This window comes from Phacochoerus africanus, chromosome 12 (assembly GCF_016906955.1).
Source record: "Phacochoerus africanus isolate WHEZ1 chromosome 12, ROS_Pafr_v1, whole genome shotgun sequence".
Lineage (NCBI taxonomy): Eukaryota > Metazoa > Chordata > Mammalia > Artiodactyla > Suidae > Phacochoerus > Phacochoerus africanus.
The window spans coordinates 49,352,567-49,376,755 of NC_062555.1; the positions used below are offsets into that span (position 1 = coordinate 49,352,567).

At 39.7% G+C, this 24,189-nt stretch overlaps 1 protein-coding gene across 1 annotated transcript in view; it reads left to right on the forward strand.

The window, feature by feature from the left end:
- The window catches only part of STAM (signal transducing adaptor molecule), a 67,611-nt gene that overhangs the window by 38,556 nt on the left and 4,866 nt on the right, over nucleotides 1–24,189 (forward strand). Inside the window, 9 exon segments of the mRNA XM_047754937.1 lie at nucleotides 220–366; nucleotides 5,290–5,380; nucleotides 7,711–7,903; nucleotides 9,636–9,730; nucleotides 13,403–13,491; nucleotides 15,950–16,037; nucleotides 17,368–17,422; nucleotides 17,980–18,133; nucleotides 20,576–20,751. Of these exon segments, the coding sequence (XP_047610893.1) occupies nucleotides 220–366; nucleotides 5,290–5,380; nucleotides 7,711–7,903; nucleotides 9,636–9,730; nucleotides 13,403–13,491; nucleotides 15,950–16,037; nucleotides 17,368–17,422; nucleotides 17,980–18,133; nucleotides 20,576–20,751 (1,088 nt within the window).

A 24,189-nucleotide genomic window follows, 5' to 3' on the forward strand; every position in this document is an offset into this window, starting at 1 on the left:
GATGGTATCTCTTTTTTTTTTGTAGTGTGAAAATAAAATTAGTTTATTTTTAGTAGCCATCTGTATTTTCTTACAGATCATCTATAGCTAAGGATAATTTATGATTAAAAAGAGATCTGTAACACTATATAATACAACTTTTATATTTATGTTATCTGTATTAAATCATTAGCCAGGATATTAGTGTTTTCTTATTAAATTTTTTCCTTTATTTTTAAGGGTCATCCTAAAGTGTGTGAAAAATTAAAAGCTCTTATGGTTGAGTGGACAGATGAATTTAAAAATGATCCACAGCTCAGTCTAATATCAGCAATGATTAAGAACCTGAAGGAACAAGGAGTTACATTTCCAGCTATTGGCTCTCAGGTATTTTATAAAATTTGTGTGTGCGCGCTACAGTTTATTTCTCTAAAGGAAACATGTTTATTTGATTTTTCTTTTTTTCCTCCAAAAACACGTAGTTTTTACAACTCCAGAGGAATTTTTGATAATAATAATGACAATAATTTGTTGTGGTGGTGGTTAATGCCACACCTGCATGTGGAAGTTCCCCAGCCAGGAACTGAATCCAAGCCACAGCTGCGACCTTATGCTACAATTGCAGCAAGGCCAGATCCTTTAACCCACTGCTGGGCAGGGGATCCTAAACCTGTGCCTCAGCAGTGACCTGAGCCAGTGCAGTCAGATTCGTAACCCACTTTGCCACAGCAGGAACTCCAAATGATAAGAATCATGTGTATAAAGGTGTTAGAAAAACATAATGGAATGTTAATGTGTTCTCAATTCCATTTCCCCACTGTTTCTCTTTCTCTCAAAATGAATTCATTTAACATTTGCAATTTAAACATTTTTTAATATACTTAATTTTTTTTCCCTTTTTTCACTTTTTTGTCTTTTAGGGCCACACTCGCGGCACATGGAGTTTCCCGGGCTAGGAGTCAAATCGGTGCTGTAGCCGCTGGCCTACGCCACAGCCACAGCAACAGCAACACTAGGTCCGAGCAGCGCCTGTGACCTATCCCACAGCTCATGACAACGCTGGATTTTTAACCCACTGAGCGAGGCCAGGATCGAACCTGTATCCTCATGGATCCTAGTCAGATTTGTTTCTGTTGAGCCATGATGGGAACTCCTTACTATGCTGTTAATGATGACAGATCAGAATGCTTTATTAGGTAATACCAACTCTTGTTAAATGCTCTTAATGCTGTAATTTTATCTACAAAGAATGACAGCTCAAAAAATCAGGATTTCTTATAATTTAAGGATGTGTTTAGAGGTTCTTTTGATCATGAAATTTATGAGTACCTGTGTTAAAAATGGAAGAGAGAGATAAGGGGGTCATTGGGAGGAGAAGCACATTGCTGATGTATCTTTTCCCTTAAGAGCTGACCTGTGCATAATTCATAAGTTCTTTCTCCGAGTGAATAGGATTGACTGAAAGACTTAACTTGCCTTTAAAAAAATTACACAAGGAAGTCAACCTCTAATTTATTTCATAGAGGAAAAAAATAAAAGGTTATCTGTTTTTTCTTTCTCTGTTCCGTATAGCCATCCCTTTAGGATGTCCACCTAACTCAGTAGGCTGAAAATGTGTGGTAGTTTACCATACTGTCTTTCCCCACTGGTTCGGAGTAGGAAATAGGAGTGAGGTGGAAGCGTGAGTAGAAAACTCCTAGTTGTGGATGGCTCAGTTTCAGGATTTTGACTGCTTCAAGGGAATATAAAGTGAGTCATCCAGTCTTACCTAGACTTTCTTCCCAAGGCATGACCAAGAGAATCTAAGTACTCTTGAGAGGTGAAGACCCAGAAATACATTTTGGAGATGAAGAAAGGAAAGGATATTTTCTTCTTACTTGAAAAAAATTTGGCTTATGACTTGTTTTACAATGATAAATTATGTCTTTGGGAAGTATCTGTTCATAATTGAAAGCTGGTTTATATTACCCTCAGAATAATTTCTAAATCTGTATAATTAAGGAATAATTTCATGCACAATAATCCGAGATACCTTGTAATAAGATATCCTTTATAGTGGAATCAATGTTTAATCACCAAAGGGTAGATTCACTATGGAGAACCAAAGAGCGTAGTCGCTCAGTGGAATTGCACTTTCCGTGCCCTGAGAACCTCTTCTAGAGCTAATTACTTAAAATATGGTTCATTGGCCATCATCATTCCATCACCAGGAAGCTTGTTAGGCATGTAACATCTCGTTCACATGTGGAATCGTGGCGTTCCGACTAATGGATTCATTATCTCCATTTTAATAAGCTCTCCTGATGATTCTGAAGCGCATTAAGCTTTGAGCAGCACTGGTCTGGAGCACAGCTTTCAGTGCAAGTGAAAACTAAATTTTAGTCCAGAGAGAGGCTTGTTCCTATAAAAGGAAGAAGAACTAATGATCTGTTTGATACGTAGTTTCATTTGGTTAACCTAGGATCTCAGATAGTCTTGGGGACAACTTTAGGGATCCTCTAATCAAATCCCCTCATTTTACAGATGAGGATACTGACACCCAGAATGGTTAAGTGACTTGCCCAGGGCCACAGCTAGTAGTTGACAGAGCTGGATCTAGGACACAGGCCTCCTGACTCTGAGTCCAGTGTTCCTTCCACTACACCATCCTGCCTTCCGTTTGATGTAGAGGTTAGTGGATATGTGTCTGTCCCAACTAGTCTTCAGAGGACAAGTGGAGTGAACACTGGCGAGAGCATTACTTACTGATTGGGGTAGAAGTTCGATTACTCTCCTCTTCTAAAGATTCAGGACATAGATCAGCAGTAGTAAAGTGAACAGTTAATTTTCTTTTTTCAATCTAGATACTATATGGGAAAGCTCATTTTGTTACTGTTGCTGTTTTTCAGCCACAAGAAGTATATGAAATGCATAGAAACTGTGATGAAGTAGAATGGTGATTTTTTAAATAGTAGTTTCCGAAAAGCTTATCATTGAAAATCATGTTTGTAAAGAGCTTTGTGTTTATGAAGAAAATCTGTCATCTGGTATCAATTGCTGAAGTCCCTCCAAATTTTGAAGTCACTTAGTAGCTTAAGTCACTACTGCCTTTTAATCAGACTAGATCTTTGTTAATGTATTTAACAAAAGCCTCTGAAAATAGGAGTTTTTAAAGTATATTTTTTCATCCAAGTTCAGAAGAAAATAATAGAAAAATATCAAGAAAAGTCATGCTTGAGTCACCTAACTCTGGCTGCTATGGTTCTCTTAGCACCGACTTTTGTCACAGAGGTAAAAGTCAGGCTGGCACTGCTACCATATTTGACTAGTTAATAAGACAAGTATCATTGCTATACTTGGAACCTGATGATAGAAAGGAACTTTGAAAAGAGTGCAGTTCAGGAATGCAGGGCTTAATATAGCTTCGTTTCTGCACTTCCTTCTTGACCAGTAGAGCTCCCTTCATAGACCACAAAAGATGAGTACGTCTACTTGTGAAACTCACCAAATTGTGGGAAAAAAAAAATTCCTATATAATGGAAAAGGTTGCTTCTGACGAAGCATACCTTCAGTTTTCAGAGATATATGATGATGAAAACACTTTTTAAGGAAGATTTCAGCTAGAGATGGGTCAGATTGGGTGCTATGAAAGTTACATTCAGTGGACTTTCTTAACAGCTTTTCTAAAAATAAATGCCTCATGCAATTGTTTGACACTATAACATTTATTAAGTGAGGAATAAGGAACTATATTTTACTATACTGTTAAATATTTTGCCTTTCGTTTAGTCAGCAAGCATTTATGACTGCTTATAATATTTAGGCATGTATATGGAGCCTACAGCCTGGTTATGGAGACAGGCTTGTATGCAGAGAATTATAGCAGAAGCTGAGATGTATGGCCTGTAACTATGTACCAGGCAGTGTTCTAAATGCTGTATATGTGGTAATGTGATTATTTTTTAGAATTTAATTTTTGTTATTGATTGCTCTGCAAATTACAGTATACATTTGTAACTTTTCACTCTGTATTTTGAGTTAGTAGTATATCATTTCACATAAAATGTAGAAACCTCACAACAGTATTGGGTTTATTTATTGCCTACTGCCGCATCCTTTATGCTGTAGTTATCATATGTATGACATATATTACCTCTCTATACATTATAAATCCCAGGAGGCGGTGTTATACTACTTTTTGTTTTAAACCCCGAGTGGCCCTCATTGCATCTGATTTTGGAAGCTACCCGTGTTAATTTAATCCTCTTGACCGCTTGCGGTGTGGAGATGCCAGTGTGATCCTCATTTTGTGGGTGAAGAACTTGAGGCATAGAGAGGCTAATGTATCCAAGGTTGATGCACTAAGAAGTGGTGGCTATGGGATTTGAACCACAGTGGCCTGATTCCACAGCTTGCATTCTTAATCCCCCGTGTCATCGTACCTTGTTTAAAACGGTTATCAGAGAAATGCTTAATTACAGGGTTTAGAAATGTTTCATTGAGAAAGTGATGTTTTAGCTGTTCACTGACTACTGAGTTGAAATTCAATCGGGAAAAATGTGGATGGAGTAAAAGGAGCCGGAGGGGAGCATGTTATAAGTAGAAGGAAAGGTGTGTCAGAGGTGTGTGCACACACCAGGTGTGTCAGAGGTGCTGCACACACCAGCAGTTTTTGGTAACTGATGGAACAATTGAAAATGAGGCTGGAGTCTGATTTGCCTTGATGGCCACGCAAAAACTGAGCTTTAGAAGCTTGTAATTCCATATTTATTTACTTGTAGTCTATTTTATTTACAAAATACATTTAAGATGGACAATAATCTGTTGTCAGAATTAACTACTAGCATTTTGGTTTACAAAATAGTATAATTACATCAGCATCTATATTACATACGCATCTGGGTTCTTAAAGGTAACATCTGACTGTTGATCCAGAAAGGAACAGTATAATGTAATTCTTGAATAGATGTTTAAAAGAATTTAAAACTATGTGTTTTTAAAGTAGTCATTTCCTTCCCACTCTTAACCCTTTTTTCTGGTTTAAAATATTTCTAAAAATGTTTAAATCTCCTCTAGTCTGTCTCCTCTGGTTTGCATACTGCCTGCTTGTAGTTTAAGCTCTTCATGCAAGTCTGGGAGAGAGTGATGTGGCTGTCAGCCCCCATTGCCCTTATCTTCTTCCTGTGCTGGCTGCTCCAGTTCGGGTTTCTTTCCTGTTCAGAAGTCTGTGGTAGTTTGATGAGAAGGGTCTTGCAAGCTCTTATTAGATTAGTCGGGGGTAGGAAAATTTGAGAACAAGTTTCAAATATCGTCTTCCTTTCCGTATGTTAGGCTGCAGAACAAGCGAAAGCAAGCCCAGCTCTGGTAGCCAAGGATCCTGGGACTGTGGCTAACAAGAAAGAAGAAGAAGATTTAGCAAAAGGTACAGTTTTTTGACCTGCCTAAGTGATATTCTTTTGATATTTGATATTTTTTTCCCCTGAGGTATTTAAAAATAAAAGAACCTCACAGCTGAAGCTGGAATCTGCTTTGTTCTCCATCTCTCCTCTTTAGCATCTCCTCTTTCCTCTCCTGTTCCCAGGCAGCTACCGTCATGTGTTCCTTCCAGTCTCTGTGTCTATATTATTTTGACTGTGCTGTGTGTTCATAAACACTACTAAATACTTTGTGGTGCCCAACAAATATTTTTTTATATAAATAGTGTACTGTAGGTGCTGTCTACAACTATTTTTTTTCATGCAATAATATGTTTGAGATCTGTTTATAATGAGACATGTAAATCAAGTTCATTTATTTTAACTGCTCTGTCATAGTCCATGTACTAGTAAGTATATGCTGTAATTTATATGTCCTCCTACTAATGGACATCTGGGTTTTCTAATTTTCTTTTTAATTTTTACTTTAACAAGCATGCTGCATTAAGTGTCCTTGTCCACATTCTCCTGTGTGTGTGTGAGAGAGAGAGGGATTGTTTTGTGGTATTGTTGGCTGATGGAGTTAGGTACATCTTCAGCTTTGCTAAATAATTGTATTATTTCCTTTTTCATCAGCAGTATATGAAAGCTCTTAATATTTTAATCTCCTGACAACATTTGGCATTGTCAGAGTTTAATTTTTGTGAATCTGATAGGTTTGAAATGATCTCTAATTATTTAAATTTTTATTTTCTTGATTACTAGTGAGCTTTAGTCCCCTTTTATATGTTTATTAGCTGTTCTGATTGTATTTTTCTATTTTTTAAAAAGATAATGATGTGGAGTTCTCGTGGCTCAGCAATTAATGAATCTGACTAGCATTCATAAGGCTGCGGGTTCAGTCCCTGGCCTTGCTCAGTGGCTCTGGTGTTGCCGTGAGTTGTGGCATAGATAGCAGATGCGGCTTGAATCCTGTGTGGATATGGCTGTGGCTAGCAGCTACAGCTCTGATTCAGCCCCTAGCCTGGAAACTTCCATATGCTGCATGTGTGGCACTAAAAAGCAAAGTATTTTGGATTTTAATCTTTTGTCTATTATATGTCTTGTAGATATCTACTCTTGTTTTGGCTTACACTTTAACTTTGATAAAGACATACTTTATTAAGCAAGTTTAAAATTTTTTTTGAAATCTTTGTCTTTTTAGGGCCCCACCTGTGGCATATGGAGATTCCCAGGCCTAGAGGTTGAATTGGAGCTGTAGCTGCTGGCCTACCCCACAACTACAGCAACGCAAGGTTAAATTTTGATATAGTCAGAATTTTTGCTTTTCTGGAGTTCCCATTGTGGCACAGCAGAAACGAATCCAACTAGGAACCATGAGGTGTGGCTTCCATCCCTGGCCTGGCTCAGTGGGTTAAGGATCCAGTGTTGCCATGAGCAGCAGATGTGGCTTGAATCCCATGTTGCTGTGGCTGTGTTGCTGTGCTTTTCTTTTACGATTTTTGCTTTTTTTTTTGTCTTAAGATATTTTCTCTACCCCAGGATCCCGAACGATATTTTCCTGAATTTTCTTATGATAGTTTTAAAGTTGTGTTTTTCCCATTTGGTCTTTCATTGATCTGGAATAGATGTAGAAAAAAAGAAGGGGTTAAGGGTTGAGTTGAAAGCAGGGTGATCAGTTTGTTCACATTACATGACAGAATGACAGAGCCTGAGTGACATGTGGTGATGGCCTGCATTGGGGGAGGAGAAAGAGCAGGCAGAAGTCTATTTTAGGGCATTTATTAGGTGAGACTTCACTGTCATTATTGCCAAATTCTGTTTCTTAGACTGACTACCTAAGAACTGCCTTTGGAACAATCATGTACAGGTTCTCAGACATTATTGTTGAGACTCGGATTTATTAAGTTCTCTGTAAAGGACTCAAGCTGAGGACTTTTGACCTCCCAAGTGATTTTGATAATTATTTGGTGAACTGAAGCTACCAAAATGCATTGAACAGATGAAAGAAAATATAAAGTATCTGCAGCTACATTTAAAAACTGGATTTAATTTTTACTCAGAATAATTTAAGTTGTACCAACCTGTTCAGTAAAAATAGTTGTCATGCTGTTCAGTTTTTTTTTTTGTTAGTTTATTTTTTAAACTTTCAGTTGTGAATGAATGAAATACAATTGATGGCATTATTTTTGTTCAGTATGTCACATCAGGATATGTCCCAGTTTCCCGCTACATTATTGAAAGAAGAACGCCTTTTACCTTCAGGTATCTTTTTGTACTTCTTAGGATTGTTGGATATATTAACATTTGGGGTCTTTTTAAACCCATTATTTTCCAGCCATCGAGTTGTCCCTGAAGGAACAGAGGCAGCAGTCAACCACCCTTTCCACTTTGTATCCCAGCACATCCAGCCTCTTAACTAACCACCAACACGAAGGCCGAAAAGTTCGTGCTATATATGACTTTGAAGCTGCTGAAGATAATGAACTTACTTTTAAAGCTGGAGAAATTATTACAGTTCTTGATGACAGGTGATGGTTAATGTTAAGTTGAACAATTCATTTGAAAATACATAGTGTGTTTCGTATTACTCCTGCTGAACACCTTATCAAACGTAATAAAATATTGATGCAGATAGTTTCTCTGTATAACAGTTAGTTGCTTTGCTTGTGTCATACTTCCTGAATTCGTATTTTGTAGTTTTAATTTTTTCTCATCTGTCGTTTAAATGGTTTTTTTTTTTTTTTTTTTTTTTGCCATTTCTTAGGCCGCTCCTGCGGCATATGGAGGTTCCCAGGCTAGGGGTTGAATTGGAGCTGTAGCTGCCAGCCTACGCTAGAGCCACAACAACTCGGGATCCGAGCCACGTCTGCAACCTACACCACAGCTCACGGCAACACCGGATCGTTAACCCACTGAGCAAGGGCAGGGACCGAACCCGCAACCTCATGGTTCCTAGTCGGATTCGTTGACCACTGCGCCACTACGGGAGCTCCTTAAATGGTTTTTATTTGTTTTGGAGGCCTAGTTTGATCTTTTTTTTTTTTTTTTTTTGCCATTTCTAGGGCCACTCCCGGGGCATATGGAGTTTCCCAGGCTAGGGGTCTAATCGGAGCTGTAGCCACTGGCCTACGCCAGAGCCACAGCAACGCGGGATCCGAGCCGCGTCTGCAACCTACACCACAGCTCACGGCAACGCCGGATCCTTAACCCACTGAACAAGGGCAGGGATCCAACCCGCAACCTCATGGTTCCTAGTCAGATTCACCAACCACTGAGCCACTGTGGGAATTCCCACCAGTGGTTTCTAAAGATAAATAGATTTAAGGTTATTCCTATATTATCACAGTTACCTTCTAATATGTTGTTTTGAATGGAAGAAAATAGTTGGATCTCATTAGCTGGACTTTGCACAAAACCTTGGTCATTCATTCATTCCCAAAATATTTCTTGAGAGCTTGCTAGCTTCCCTTATCCCTAGCGCTGGGGACCCAGTGCTGAGCATGGCTGTGGGCCCAGGAGTGTGTTTCTCGTGAACATTTTGTGCTTTGAATAGTGTTGTCTGTCATGTGTGTTCTCCTGTTGGGGGAAAATTTGCTTGTGTGTGCTAGAAAGAGCACTGATTTAGGAATGGAGATTTGGCTGGAGAGCCTGCCATCCATCTTATTGCAGAGGATTCTTAGGCTGGAGGCTGTGAACCTCCTGAAGTTGACAGTTTTTATCTGTGGGAACCTCTCTTTGGGGACAAGAGTTCAAAGCCTTATATTAGATCCTCAAAGCATTCATCAGCCTCCCACAATATGAAGCAGTGTGTGTTCAGTAGTGTCTTATCTTCTCTGAGGCCTCATCTCTTATTTGAACTAATGATCCATTCATTGCCTCCTTCATTGCATTATCAAGAGATTCAAATCTGGTAATAAATTAAACACTATAAAATGTAAAGATAAATAGAGGCATTCCTGTTGTGGCTCAGCGGTGATGAATCTGACTAATATCCATGAGGTCGTGAGTTTGATCCCTGGCCTCTTTCAGTGGGTTAAGGATCCGGTGTTGCTTTGAGCTGTGGTGTAGGTCGAAGATGTGGCTCGGATTCCGCATTGCTGTGGCTGTGGTGTAGGCTGGCAGATGTAGCTCTGATTTGACTCCTAGCCTGAGAACTTCCACATGCCACAGGTACAGCCCTAAAAAGCAAAACAAACAAAAAAGATAAATAGAAATAAAAATTCTTTGTTATAGTAAAGCATTCTTTTTTGTTCCTCTTAGTGACCCCAACTGGTGGAAAGGTGAAACCCATCAGGGAATGGGCTTGTTTCCCTCTAATTTTGTGACTGCGGATCTCACTGCTGAACCAGAAATGAGTAAGTATTTTCCAGTCTGTCAATGGATGATCATGCATAATTCAGCTTTCTGAGGCAGAGGCTTTCTCTGTGGTGTTTGTTCAAAGATTATTTATGAGGCTGCCTAATCATCTAAGAGTTGAAATCTTCTGTCTATTAAGACTATCTTTAGGCAGACTATGGATTTCTCTTTAGAAAAAAAAAAAGAATATGTATATATGTGTGTGTGTGTGTGTGTGTGTATATGTATATATATTATGTCATTGTAAAAATGCAGATTAAGAAGCGCTATAGACTATACATTCTGTATTTCGTTAATTGATTAAGGTGTGACAGAGGCAGTATAACCCTAGGGAGAAGTCTCCCTATTCAGAGGTTAGACCAGTTTTCTAGTGTCTAGCCCTAGACAGGGAAGCAGTGGCCTCCAAGCAGCATAGTGACTTTCCTAAGCCTCCATGTCACATACTCAGAAGGGGCCATAAGTCATCATGTAAGTAATTTTTTGATTTCCATACGTTGGCTGACTCAGAGAATCAAACTAGAAATGGGGCCAAGGAGGAAAAGTGATGTTGCCGGCAGGCATAGTCATTGCAGGAGATGTAACTGCCAGTAATGGAAGTGTTAGTACGCGGTTCACTGTATTTCTGACTCTCTGCTTAGTACTTTGATTGGTCCTCATAATGACAAGTGTGAATCATCAAGATTGAGGCATAATTTTCCTCTTTTTAAGGAGATAGAAATATGTTCTTATCTAGAAAGATTGCTGTTAGTGACTTAATGTTTAGAATTTTAAATCTTGTTTGTACATAAAGTGGTCATCTACAGTTATGTGGTTGACTATTTCATCTCTTCCCATCTTTCCATAATTTCAGGTAGAAGAGATCAAAGAAGGTTGTAAATCACGGTCTGCTTTGGTCATGTTTTGTTTACAAGAGTTTTAAGAAAGGATCTCTATCTTGGTCATCTTTTTATTTCCAACAGTACGTGGTACTGAATCCTATCCACCATACAGACTATGTAAATATTTATACAATAAATGATACACACTGTCTGTGTATTAATTATAAAAATAGATTTTTATAGCACTTTTATGTATTTTTTTTTATGGCCATATCTGCAGCATATGGAAGTTCCCTGGCTAGGGGTGGAATTGGAGCTGCAGCTTCAGGCCTATGCTGCAGCCACAGCAACACCGGATCCAAGCCACATCTGTGACCTACACCACAGCTTGTGGCAATGCCAGATCCCTAATCCACTGAGCAAGGCCAGTGGATCGAGCTTGCATCCCCATGGAGATTACATCAGGTCCTTAACCCACTGAGTCACAATGGGAACTTCCTGCTTTTCTTTGAAAACATAAGCACACATATCTTTCAAGAGATTAAGCTTTACTAACAGACCAGACATTACAGATCTTTGATAAAACAAAGCTCTCTCCTAGTTATTGACAGGATGTCTGTGTCTTTTTTTTTTTTTTTTTAATTTTGTTTTTTGCCTTACCTGCAGCATGTGGAAGTTCCTGGGCCAGAGGTCGAACCTGTGCCACAGCAGTGACAACGCCAGATCCATAACCTGCTGTGCCACCAGGGAACTCTTTGTATCACTTTCATAGAAACAGAATCTGATACCTACTTCTTTGATAAGGTTCTTTTTTGTTAAACTTAAAAACATGTTGTAAAACCTTGTTTAAATGGCAGCACATAATGTGCCAACTTTTTAACCTGGACTGATGGTGGTGGGATTTGTTTGTTTTTTAGGTTTGGGTTTTTCTTGTTAGCTGATGGAAATGGTGGAATTGTCTTTGACTGCCATTCAAGATGAGATCTAAGATCTCATGTAGATATAGTAGGCAAGTGATTTTTTTTCCCGTCACATAGCAGTGTAGTCTTAAAATGAATAATCTAGCTATTCTTATGTGTTTCACCCTCATGCAAAAGAGAAATAGAGCCTCAGAGCTGATGTAATGGCCTTACAGTTCTCAAGCTTGGAAAATGAGTGTTAGCAAGACTCTTGTGGCTTTGTTCTTTATGAGGACACAGAATCCCACTTTGCCTAATGTGTCAATTAGAAAGTGACCTACTGAGCTTGTTTTTGTTTAGGAAATGCAATCAGATTTCTTGTGTATATGTGTATGTATATATATTTACACACACATTACATACATACATGTGTGTACATGTACAAATATAATATTACTTATATATACACACATAGTAATAGCATCAGTCCCTAAGAGAAAAGTGAACTCGTGCATAGTCAGCTGTTAGGATGTGAAGTCCACCACGTGTTCTCTAAGGGGTGGCAGCAAGTGCAGTGCTGTCCCAGCTTTCACTAGTTAATAGCTCAAGATATAAAAAGCAAAAATATCCATAGCAGAATGCCCCTTTTTTTCTCATGGAAGAATGAAATCAGCTGAAACTTTGTTTTTGTATGCAGAATTTTTGTTTATGGTGACTCGTGTGGGACGAATCTATTCCTTATGTGGGAAATTGAACTATTTCTACTTCACATGGTAGCACACAGTGTAGAATACAGAAGGGATGTGGCTTATTGTTTTTAGGGTAAGATCACAGGCCATATCTCAGTAGTGTAAGGCTAGTAGAGCTAGTCTGATTGGCATTCACATCCAGGCTTTGACGATTTTTAGCTTTCTCCTTTGTGAGAGTTTTTAATCTTTCCAAGCCACTGTTAAACTTGTTTATAAAATGGGCATATCTCCTAGGATCGTATTGGAGATTCATTGGGGAAAATGCAGTATACCATTAAGCACATTTAATAGCTTAATAAATATTATTTCCTTTCCTTAATTCTGCCCCTTTCTCAACCACCTCTTTCTATCTTGATTGTTAATATTTTTATAAATAGTGATTGACCACGTTGATAAAAGGATGAAAAAAGATCCAAAAAGGATATTCATTCCTTTAAAGCTGTGTGTGTGCCTCTCAATGTTATTTTGGAGAAAATTAATTGCTGTGTTAATCGTAACCTTATATTAGTGATTAAGGTTGTATTGAATTTTTTTTTAAAGATTGCTTTGCAGAGCAAGAGAATTACGTGCTTCTGGTTTGCAGACCCCTTAATAATCACCTTTTCATTGCGAAAAATAATGTTTCTAAAATATATAGACCAATTTAGTGAAAAATTCAGATCCCTGCCAAGGCCGCAAGGTCTCCACTGGCCTGGATGTCATTCCCTTATTAAAAAGAAAATTCTGAGAGGTGCGTGGGGAATATGTAGCTAGTTTTCCGGTTCATTACATTGAAATAGTGTAGCCTGTGGAAAACAGAGGTTTTTCTTTGAAAGGACTGGTAATTTGAAAACAGAATATATTTTAAATAGAATTTATTTATGCCATTGTAAAACTTTGTCTTTGGTTCACCACTTTACTGAACTCTGATGTGTAATGGTGATTAATCTTTGTTCCAGAAATCTCTTTCTTTTTTGTAATGAAGTATCTATCATGGAAAAAAATAAAATCTTTAGAAGAGAAAATGAGGAAATCTTTGTAGAATTTCATCAAGTCCTGTTCTGTCATTAATGTGTAAATCTGCAACCTAATCATCCCTTAACTTGAGCCTCTCAGATTGAAGGAACTATAAGAAAAGCCCAAGTTCTTTCCTGGAACCTAAAGTGCTTTAAAATAAAATTTTAAGTTTGTGATAAGAAAAAGATAAATGTTAACCTGTTTTACAGTCAAAACGGAGAAGAAGACGGTACAGTTTAGTGACGATGTTCAGGTAGAAACAATAGAACCAGAGCCAGAACAAGCCTATATTGATGAGGTAAGTGATTGCCTGCAGAAGAGCGTCATACTCGGCATTGAAGTTGAAATGGGTTTCTTCTCTCCTTTAATAAAATTCAGTGCTTGATTAATGCATGTATTTTGCTTCTATAAAAATTCAAACAATATTGACAAAGCAGAGATTCTCCTCGAAAGTTCCTTTGTAGTCCCATTCTGACCATCTCAGTACGTGTGGTTGTAACTTGTTATTTTTAATTCCTGTTTAACATCCCATAGGATGGATTTTTTTTGTAATGATTTTTTTTTCCATTATAGCTGGTTTACAGTGTTCTGTCAATTTTCTACTGTACAGCATGGTGACCCCCTCACACATGCATATATACGTTCTTTTTTCTCGCGTTATTAGGTTCCATCATAAATGACTAGATATAGTTCCCAGTGCTACACAGCAGGATCTCATTGCTCACCCCCATAGAATGGATTTATCACTTCATCATTCTGTTGTTAGCCAGTTCTCTGTGGGTCTTTTTTTTTTTTTTTTACCATTACAAACACAGTCGTAATGAGATTTTGGGGGGAATGTATTCAAAAGAACGTGAGACTTTTATTTTTTTAATATCCGTATTCTCTGGAAATTCTATTCTTTGTCACTTTTTATTTTTTAATAATATTTATGTGTTTGTTATTTTTATTTACTTGTTTATTCTTTTTTGGCCGCCCTGAGGCATATGGAGTTCCTGGGCTAAGGATCAGATCCGAGCCACAGTTCAACCTGTGCTGCAGCTGTGGCAATACCAGATCCTTACCCCGCTGTGCCGAGTGGGGAATGAAGCTGTGTCCTGGCACTACAGAGACACCGCTGATCTTGCTGCACCACAGTGGGAACTTCTTTGTAACATTTTAAACTACTGGTGAAAAATGAGATGTCATCTTTAAAACACGTGAAGGGATTTGTAAGCCTTTAGCCTTTTTTTTAGGGAAACCAGAAGCAGAAAGGTTGAAGAGTGCTCTTTTAGAGAAACAGAATGCTCTTCTGCTTTTATAGAAGACTGTGCTGAGAGCCAAGGAATACGTGGGGTTTGGCCAATATCATTGCATCGGAAAACGCATGTAGGCTCAGACTGTTGCTCTATCTAGAAACCTTATTTCTGTGAGAGTAGGTAATTTCAAATACAGTGTAGTATTTTGTAAACAGAACAAAAGCTACCCATATGTTAGTTGATTCTCACTCCCATTTTATCCCCACCTCCTTTTTGTTTGTTTGTTTGTTTGTTTGCAGGCAAACCTTTCTGATATGTGCCTTCCTTCTCCCCACCCCCTCCCCCCCCACCGCCTTCTTTGGCTGTAATTGCAGCATGCAGAAGTTCTCTGGCTGGGGACTGAACCCACGCCACAACTGTGCTGGATCCTTATTAACCCACTGAGCCAGCAGGGAACTTCTGACATGTACCTTTTTTTTTCAGACCACTTAAAGTGAAAATTATGAGTCTTTTATGTTGAAAAATGAATGTCTATTTCAAACTACAAGATTCTTTTGACTTGAGAAGAGTTTTTTTTTTAATATACCTGTGTCACATTCACTCTAGTGATTAGCTTATTTCTCAAACTGTTCCCCTGTGCAGACTATAGAGTTTTGTTTTGGTTTAAATAACTATTTTGCTTCGAATTGGTAGTCTTGAAATTATTAACCTTATGTAGCTATGCTTAGTAGCATAAATATGTAAAAACCACAAATGGAGAAAAGTTTGTAATTATTATGTTAGTATTCGTTAGTACATGAGAGCTATACCTACAGATATATCTATACTAATATAATGTGTAGGTGTCTTTCTGTAATGATGGCTGCATAAGTTCTGTTGGTCTTAGAACCAAAGATTCTGAGATACATCTGAATCACTGCTTTAAGATGCCTTCTGCCCTTTCACATAGGAGGATAGAGAAACTACAAATCTTCCTCCTTTTTTTTGGTGACAAACTGATACTTTGGTGGATAGAGAATGTAGACTCACTCCTTCTGGTGCCACTTAAAAGGAGAACAGCTGTAATATAGCTGAGCTGAGCTTCGCTGAAACAGCTGCTGTGTTCTCCGTGGTGGAGTCATCACGGACTTGTTAGTCATAAGCCGTGCCTTCTTGAGAGAGCAGTTACGGCTGTCAGCTTGGCCAGGCTACAGCTGCTCCAAAGCAGTGACAGAAATCCACTAGCATGACCTAAGAGACTAAAGAACTCACATGTTGTAAGTTGAGGTGTTCCTCTGTTTCTTCTCTTTTGGGAGAATTTCTCTTAGCAGTTTCCAAAATAAGTAGGAATAGCTTTCAAGGCTCTGACTTCACATGATTCTAAAGTGAACACATGGATAGTACGTACCTAGAAGAAAAGTGAATTCTTTATATGTATGAAGTACAAGCCTTCTCTACCCATTATCTAATTAATGAGGTGAGAAGGTTTTTTCCCATAGAGATTTGTTGTTTTTTATATTAACTGTTTAATTCCTATAGGATAAAATGGACCAATTGCTGCAGATGTTGCAAAGCACAGATCCCAGTGATGACCAGCCGGATCTTCCAGAGTTACTTCATCTTGAAGGTGAGCCTTATTTTCCATTTGCCTTGCAAATAAGGAGTAATAAGAGGTTGTATCTAGTAGTTTTGTATTTAAATAAAATTGAGAATGATATAAAGAATAAGGAGTAATAAGAGGTTGTATCTAGTAGTTTTGTATTTAAATAAAATTGAGAATGATAAGGAGTAATAAGAGGTTGTATCTAGTAGTTTGAATGATAAGGAGTAATAAGAGGTTGTATCTAGTAGTTTTGTATTTAAATAAAATTGAGAATGATATGAAGAATATCAACATTTCTCACTGTTTTGTGAACAGTTTCCCGTCTATATGCAATTTAAACCTTTGGTGGAATTCAGATTATTACACTTTCTACCCAAATTAAAGATCTTGGAGTTCCCGTCATGGTTCAGTGGTTAACGAATCTGACTAGGAACCATGAGGTTGCGGGTTCGATCCCTGGCCTTGCTCAGTGGGTTAAGGATCCGGTGCTGCCGTGAGCTATGGTGTGGGTTGCATACTTAGATCCCACATTGCTGTGGCTCTGGCATAGTCCAGCAGCTACAGCTCCAATTTGACCCCTAGCCTGGGAACCTCTATATGCCGTGGGAGCGGCCCAAGAAATGACAAAAAGACAAAAAAAAGATCTTATTCAGCATTTTTTTAATGTTGTGAAATAGAAATTGGTGTTGAAAATTTTCTGAGATCTGTATGATCAATCTAAAATATTGATGTTAGGAGTTCCCATTGTGGCCCAATAGTAGTGAACCCAACTCGTATCATGAGCATGTGGGTTCGATCCCTGGCCTCGCTCAGTGGGTTAAGGATCTGGGGTTGCCGTGAGCTGTAGTGTAGGTAAAAAATGAGGCTCAGATCCTGCGGTGCTATGGCTGTGGTTGTAGGCTAGCAGCTACAGCTCCAGTTTGACACCTATCCTGGGAACTTCCATATGCCTCAGGCGTGGCCCTAAAAAGACAAAAAGAAAAAAAGTATTGACGTTATAAATACCCAGGAAAATCGATCTTAGATTTGCTGGGCTAAGGTTAATTGAATTGGAGCTGCAGCTGCCAGCTTACACCACAGCCACAGCAACACGGATCCAAGCCACATCTGCAACCTACACTGCAGCTCACGGCAACGTTGGATCCTTTACCCAATGAGTGAGGCCAGGCATCGGACCGTGTCCTCGTGAGTACTAGTTGGGTTCATCACCACTGAGCCACTATGGGAACTCCCATTATAATAGAATTTTTATTATTTCAAATTAGATCTTTTATTTCTTTAAATTATACAAATATCCATAACTCACTTTCTTTTGCTACATTTTCTTATATTTCTTCAAATTTTGTCATCTTAGCCATGTGTCACCAGATGGGACCTCTCATTGATGAAAAGCTGGAAGATATTGACAGGTAAAAACAGATGCTGTATCTGTACTGTGTACCTTCTTCCCTACATGTCTTGCTAGGTTGTGCATTGAAATAGAGCTGCCTGTATTTTATTTTATTTTATTAAAGATATGCCAGTTCTCATTCACTTGTTTTCTAGTAGATGTGGGAATTAAAACTAGACCTGTTTGTCCCCTGTTTTTTGTAAGTGAGGATTTATTTAACTTTGACTATGTTAGTCTTTTTTTAAAATAAGAGGTAACTGTTGTTAATCATATTTGCTGTAAGTGGCATTATCAGAGCCCACAAATGACCCATCTGTTAATAAGTAGAGAAACTGGATATTTTGAGGTAAAGTCAAGAACAAAAAGCTGGAGTCCTTCCAGCACAGTACCTAAATCTTAAACAATTTTAGTTGCCTTGGAGCTAAACTATAGGGTTTTTTTTGGTCATGAGGTTAAATTTTTAATAATGTCTACCTATACCACTTCTTGCAAATTTTGCTATTTTGATGCATCTTATTTAGAACATTGTGTCATTTAGATAGCAGTTGTGTTTCATGTTACCGTATAATATTTCAGGAAGCATTCAGAACTCTCTGAACTCAATGGGAAAGTGATGGAGGCACTTTCCTTGTACACCAAGTTGATGAATGAAGACCCAATGTATTCCATGTATGCAAAACTACAGAATCAACAGTATTACATTCAGTCATCTGGTGTTTCTGGTTCTCAGGTAGGCTTTTAAAAACTCAAGTATTTCAGTTTGAATTCTCAAATATATTTGAGATTATTTGGAATAGCTTTGTTTTTGTAAAATGTGAAACTTTCGAAAAGTAATGTTTAGAGAAAAAAATAAAAGTTTTTTTTGCTTGACAAATAACAGTGTATAGTATACTGACTACACCATTAGTTCTTTTTCTGAAAATTTATTTTTCTGCAGGAGTGAGCATTAGTCACTGTCAAGCTTTAAAAAAAGAATATAGATGCTTTGGCTCCACTTCAGACATACTGAATCCAGGCGTGACGCCCAAACGTCTGTGTATATGTGTGCGTGTGTGGGTTTTTTTTTTTTTTTTGGTCTTTTTGCCTTTTCTAGGGCTGCTCCTGTGGCATATGGAGGCTGCCAGGCTAGGAGTCCACTCGGAGCTGCAGCTGCTGGCCTACGCCAGAGCCACAGCAACGCGGGATCCAAGCTAGGTCTATGAGATCTACACCACAGCTCATGGGAACCACCGGCTCCCCAGCCCACCGAGTGAGGCCTGGGTTCAAACCCACAACCTCATGGTTCCCAGTCGGATTCGTTAACCGCTGAGCCGAGACAGGAACTCCTGTATTTTTTTTTAAATAGATGGATAGATCACTACAAGATATTGAGTATAATTTCCTGTGCCAAATGGTAGGTCTGTGTTAGTTATCTGTTTGATATATGGTAGTGTGTATGTGTTAATCCCCATCTCCTAATTCATTCCTTCCCTCAACTCTGTATTTTTAAAGTTTCACATCTAATTATCTGGTTAAGAACTACAGTTTTTGTCTGAGTAAAATTTCTAATTACTGCTAAATTCTTCTGAGTATCTACAATTTTCGGTTTTATAGTGAGCCACTTTAATCTGGATTTTTTTTCCCCCCTTCCTTTACGTGAGAATGTATGTAAGGCAGTTTAGAGCCCTTTTTTCTCTGGTCACCCCTAGCAACTACTTTAAAAGTCCATTTCCCACAAACTCATTAAGTTCAGGGTATAGGGAATAATTAGCCAGACATCACTTTTTATCCTTATAGAGCAGCATAAACTTTGTGCGGATGAATTTTTTTTGGCGTGGTCCACTTCTCCTGAAGGGAGGGGCTGGAGCCCTGGAGGAGAGCAGCCAGGCCTGGGAAGCGTGGGATTACTTGACACCGGCCCCCGAGACTCGATACCAATGTGAGCCAGCCGACAGAACCCTTCCTGTGCCATTTGCGAAGTACAGAAACATGGCATTTGTGAGGACTGGGCTAGCTGTCTTGTAATGAAGACCATTTGGGTTCTGTCTGTAGTGGGTTGAACATGCTTTAACCAAAGTGCTAAGATGATTGTTGCTTCATCTCCTGATGATGGTGTTACTATCTTAGAGCTGCTAAGAGTCTTACTACCTGGACAGTGCATTTCTCCTTTCAGACATGAAATAGAAGAAGCTAGTGAACACCACTGAAAGTTAGAATGTTATGTGTATTTAAGATTTTGGAGGCATTTAAGGCTTTAGTGTCTTTGCCTTAAAACAAGTATAATTTTTAGATGCAGGAATAGGCAGATAGTGGCCCAAGGGTAAAATCCAGCCTCCCACCTGTTTTCTTGTTTTCTTTTTACAGCCCCACCTGCAGCATATGGAAGTTCCCAGGCTAGGGCATGAATGCCAGTCTACACCACAGCTACAGCAATACCAGATCCAAGCTGCATCTGTGATCTACACCGCAGCTTGCAGCAACACTGAGGCCAGGGATTGAGCCGACATCCTCACAGATACTATGTTGGGTTCTTAATCCACTGAGCTACAATGGGAACTCCCCACCTTTTTTTTAAAATAAACTTTTACTGGAACATAACCATTCTGATTTTGTTTTTACATTGTTTGTGGTGACTTTCTCATGGGCAGAGCTCAGTAGTTTTGACAGAGACCATGTGGTCCACAGAGCCTGACACGTTTACCATCTGGGACCTTAACCAAAAAGACTGCAGACCCTACTTCAGAAGCTTAGCTTGCTCTGTGTTCAATAAAGTGTAATATAGGAAGTACATCTACACCTCTGTGTAAACAAGTGCAGGTTTATTGCTATAAAACAGTGAATTCAAACACACTTTTTAAGCATTTTGGGGGGTTCCTTTTAGGGAGATACTTACAATATCAACATGGAAAGAGATTATATATTAGTATAAATTTTCAAGATAAGTTTCACTTCTGCTTCTGTATGGAGATAAACATGAGTTTAGCTACTGTTTACCTAAGAACAAAAATCATCAGAAGCCCAGTTCACTGAAAGATACTTTTTAAAATGCCTATCAGGAGAAGTAACTTAAAAAAAAAAAAAAGATCTTAGAGATGTATTTGTTCTTTTGGAATTGAATGCCTCGACGAAGAAAGTTTGGCCTGCCTGTGAGATTTTCAGAGCATCTAATGTGTCTCATCATGGACTGTTCTAGGTATATCCGGGCCCTCCTCAAAGCGGTGCTTACCTGGTTGCGGGGACCGCACAGATGAGCCACCTCCAGACCTACAGCCTCCCCCCAGAGCAGCTGTCTTCCCTCAGCCCAGGAGGCGTCCCACCGCCCGCAAGCCCAGCCCTTCCTAGTCAGCCGACTCCGGCCTCTTACACTAAGTAATTCCATTGTTGACTGTTCTTTGCGGTTAGCGCTCTTAAAACTCTTGCGTGCCCCTGATCATCGGTAATCATAAAAAGTGCATAAGAAACATCCAGGGTAGGTGTCATCACCGGTACCAGGGGGTCAGCCCTGTCTGTAGCCACGAGCGGGTTCTCTAGGGACCCCTGCAGGACAGCAGTGCCAGCCAGCAAGCTACTCTCTGTCATACTGATTCCTTGAGCCGCTGTATTCCTAGTTTAGCTAGGTTTTTTTTAAGATTCCTATCAGAATTTCTTTTTTTGTTTGTTTTTTGCTTTTTAGGGCCGCACCCGTGGCATATGGAGGTTCCCAGGCTAGGGGCTGAATTGGAGCTGTAGCTGCTGGCCTACACCACAGCCACAGCAATGCCAGATCTGAGCTGTGTCTGTGACCTATACCCATGGAAACGCCAGAGCCTTAACCCACTGAGCAAGGTCAGGGATCAAACCTGCATCTTCATGGATGCTAATCAGATTCGTTTCTTTTGAGCCACGGTGGGAACACCTTGTTTGTTTTTATTTGCATCTCTGATGATATTTCCTAATGACTCGGCTGAAACGTAAATTTGTTTTCTAACTAACGTTTTGCATCAGTTTCATATACAATCTAAGCGTTCCTGTAATTAGTGTTTTATTTTATTTTATTTTCGTCTTTTTGTCTTTTCCAGGGCTGCACCCGAGACACATGGAGGTTCCCAGGCTAGGGGTCTAATTGGAGCTGTAGCTGCCGGCCTACACCACAGCCATAGCAACGCCAGATCCAAGCCAAGTCTTCGACCTACACCACAGGTCATGGCAATGCTGCATCCTTAACCCACTGAGGGAGGCCAGGGATCGAACCCACAACCTCACGGTTCCTAGTCGACTTCGTTAACCACTGCACCATGACGGGAATTAGTAATTAGTAATTTAGAGTTGGTGGTTCTGAGCAGTCTCTTAGAGACAAACACTTCCATCTTTATACCCTGTGCGGGAAGTCAGTATATATCCCAACAAGATAAACCATTCGAAGAGAGACAACATGAGAAGCCATGTGCCCCTGCAACCCCTGGGGTGTGTAGCTGAACACAACATAGCAGGCCCATGTGTGGGTCATTTACTTACAATGCTCCTGTCATGTCCATGACTGCATTTATGCATTACATTATTCATAATTATATAAATGCTTTTTCTCCTTCAAGTCATGGGCGTCTAAGCTGAAGTCATTCCTTTGAATCAAATAGTCAGGTTTAAGAGTTCACCCATGTGTGTGAAGTCATGGGGTTGACTCCCAGCAGAAATTTCTTGGTGGCACAGTTTCCAGGAATCCTTCTGTCAGTGTTGGAGTTGCCCAGAATGCTCCTTCCCTGCCCTCACTGTTGTATTGTGTGCATCCTCAAAAGAGTCACACGCTGGGGATGCTTGGGGATTTTCAAACATGATTTTCTGGGCGCATCTAACTATCCTGGGGGGATCATGACGAGGGTTATGGGGAAGCCTGTTACAGGTGTCACGCAGCAACAGAAACACTCCCTACTGGGTTTTATAGCTTAGGAAAAAATGTGAGGTGTAGCTCTTTCTGTCTCTCCCAGGACTTCTTTTTTTTTTTTTTTCCCCTTTAAGTCGTAATTTGGTAAAAACGAATACCTTTGCATGGAAATTGGTAGAGAGCAGCTATTAGCAGAGTAACATGCTGCTTTAAAAGGAGATCAAAGTGAGTAGAGGTTGGTTTTGTTGAGAAGTTGACCTCTCTGCCTGAGAAATGTAGGAGGCTCTTGGATATCTTAGCATTAGCCAGAAATGCCACCCCTTTCCCAGCTCGTTCCCTGCCGCTGGATCCATCCAGCTGGCTTGTTACTGGAGATTACTTGGGAACTGTTCTTAGAGCCTTGAGTAGTTATTCTTGTAAGTGAGATGCTTTGTGGGTGGGTGCTTAGGCCGTAACTTGCTGTTGGGCTGAGTCGTTGTTGCTCTTTGCTGGGGACTCTCCTGTCCTGTCCACTTGCGCAGTCTGGACGTGAACCCCGGTGCAGGGCCTGTGCTGTGTTCCAGGGCCTGATGGCCAATGGACTGTGGCTGGAAGTGTCGCCTCTCAGGAAACATGGGTGCTTTTTGTAGAGCAGTTCCCTGAAATATTTAGCCCTCTTCGCCTGGCTAATGCCTGCATATTCTTTGTTAGCTTCGTCTTTACTGGAACGCCTGTCCTGCCGTCCTGCCGTCCTGCCTTCCCGCCTCTCCATCACTGTGCCTCCTCTGATGCTGTCACAGGACCCCTGCAACCTCAAGTGGCCTCACATCCTCTGTGTGCCCACTCAGCTGTCGTATCTTGAGAGCTGGGCTTGATCTTTCACCTTTAGGGCCTCATCTGTGTAGCACAATGTTTTACACCTGGTAGGAACTCAGTATATATTTGATAAATATGTTTGATGGAAATTTCAAGAGCTGTGTTAGGCCAGTGAGTTAGGTATTTCAGTTCCTTGTAAACGTTTCGAGGCAGTTTTAAAAAAGATACATAAATGTATTAGGAACAGTTGTGTGTGTATGTGTGCATGTGTGCGTGTTTGAATGAGAAAATCGATGGCCAAACACACGTGGGCCAACAAAATTGGAAGGAGTGAGAACTGGGGGTGGAAGTCGGCTTGATTGAGGTGTATGACGACGTATTTGACTCAGGCTTTTGAATTGCAGATCGAGCTCAATGAGGAAATTTTTTCCTCTCTTTTCTTGGCAGGTTTTTTCGTGTCCCTCTCTTCATATCTAGGAGGCAGTTTATTATTCTTTTACATAGAATTTTGGTTCTAGGGTTGTCACCTTAGAAATGATGTTATTGATAACTAGGGAGAGTGGTACTGATAGAATTTTCTAAAGCTACCTGAGTGATGATGACAGTATTAATACTAAGGTGACCAGATCTTGGTACTTATTTTTCAGTTAACTCATTTCACTCCTGTTAAACAGGTGTTTATTTTCTCTTTGTCTGAGTTTGACATTTTAGCTCCAAGTGAGATCATAACGTTTTTTATTTGTCTTTCTCTGTCACGAGGAAAAGGTGTCCTTTCTTGTGGCTGAACAATGTGCATGGGTGTATCTGTTTCTGTCTCACACTTTCGTTATCCGTTTATCTCTTAATGGTTACTTAGGTTTTTCCGTATCTGGGCTGTTGTGAGTAATGCTATTGTGAGTGAGCATAGGAGAGCAGATTTCTCATTGAGATTCTGATCTCAGTTCCTTTAGATAAATACCCAGAAGCAGGATTCTGGATCATATGGTAGCTCTATTTTTCATTTTTTTGAAGAATGTCCATGCTGGCCTCCATAGAGGCTGCACCAGTTTATAGTCCCACCAACACTGCACAAGTGTTCTCTTTTCTCTCCACCCCTGCCACCACTTGTTACTTTTGGTGTTTTTGACCATAAACATTCCAGCAGGTGTAAAGTG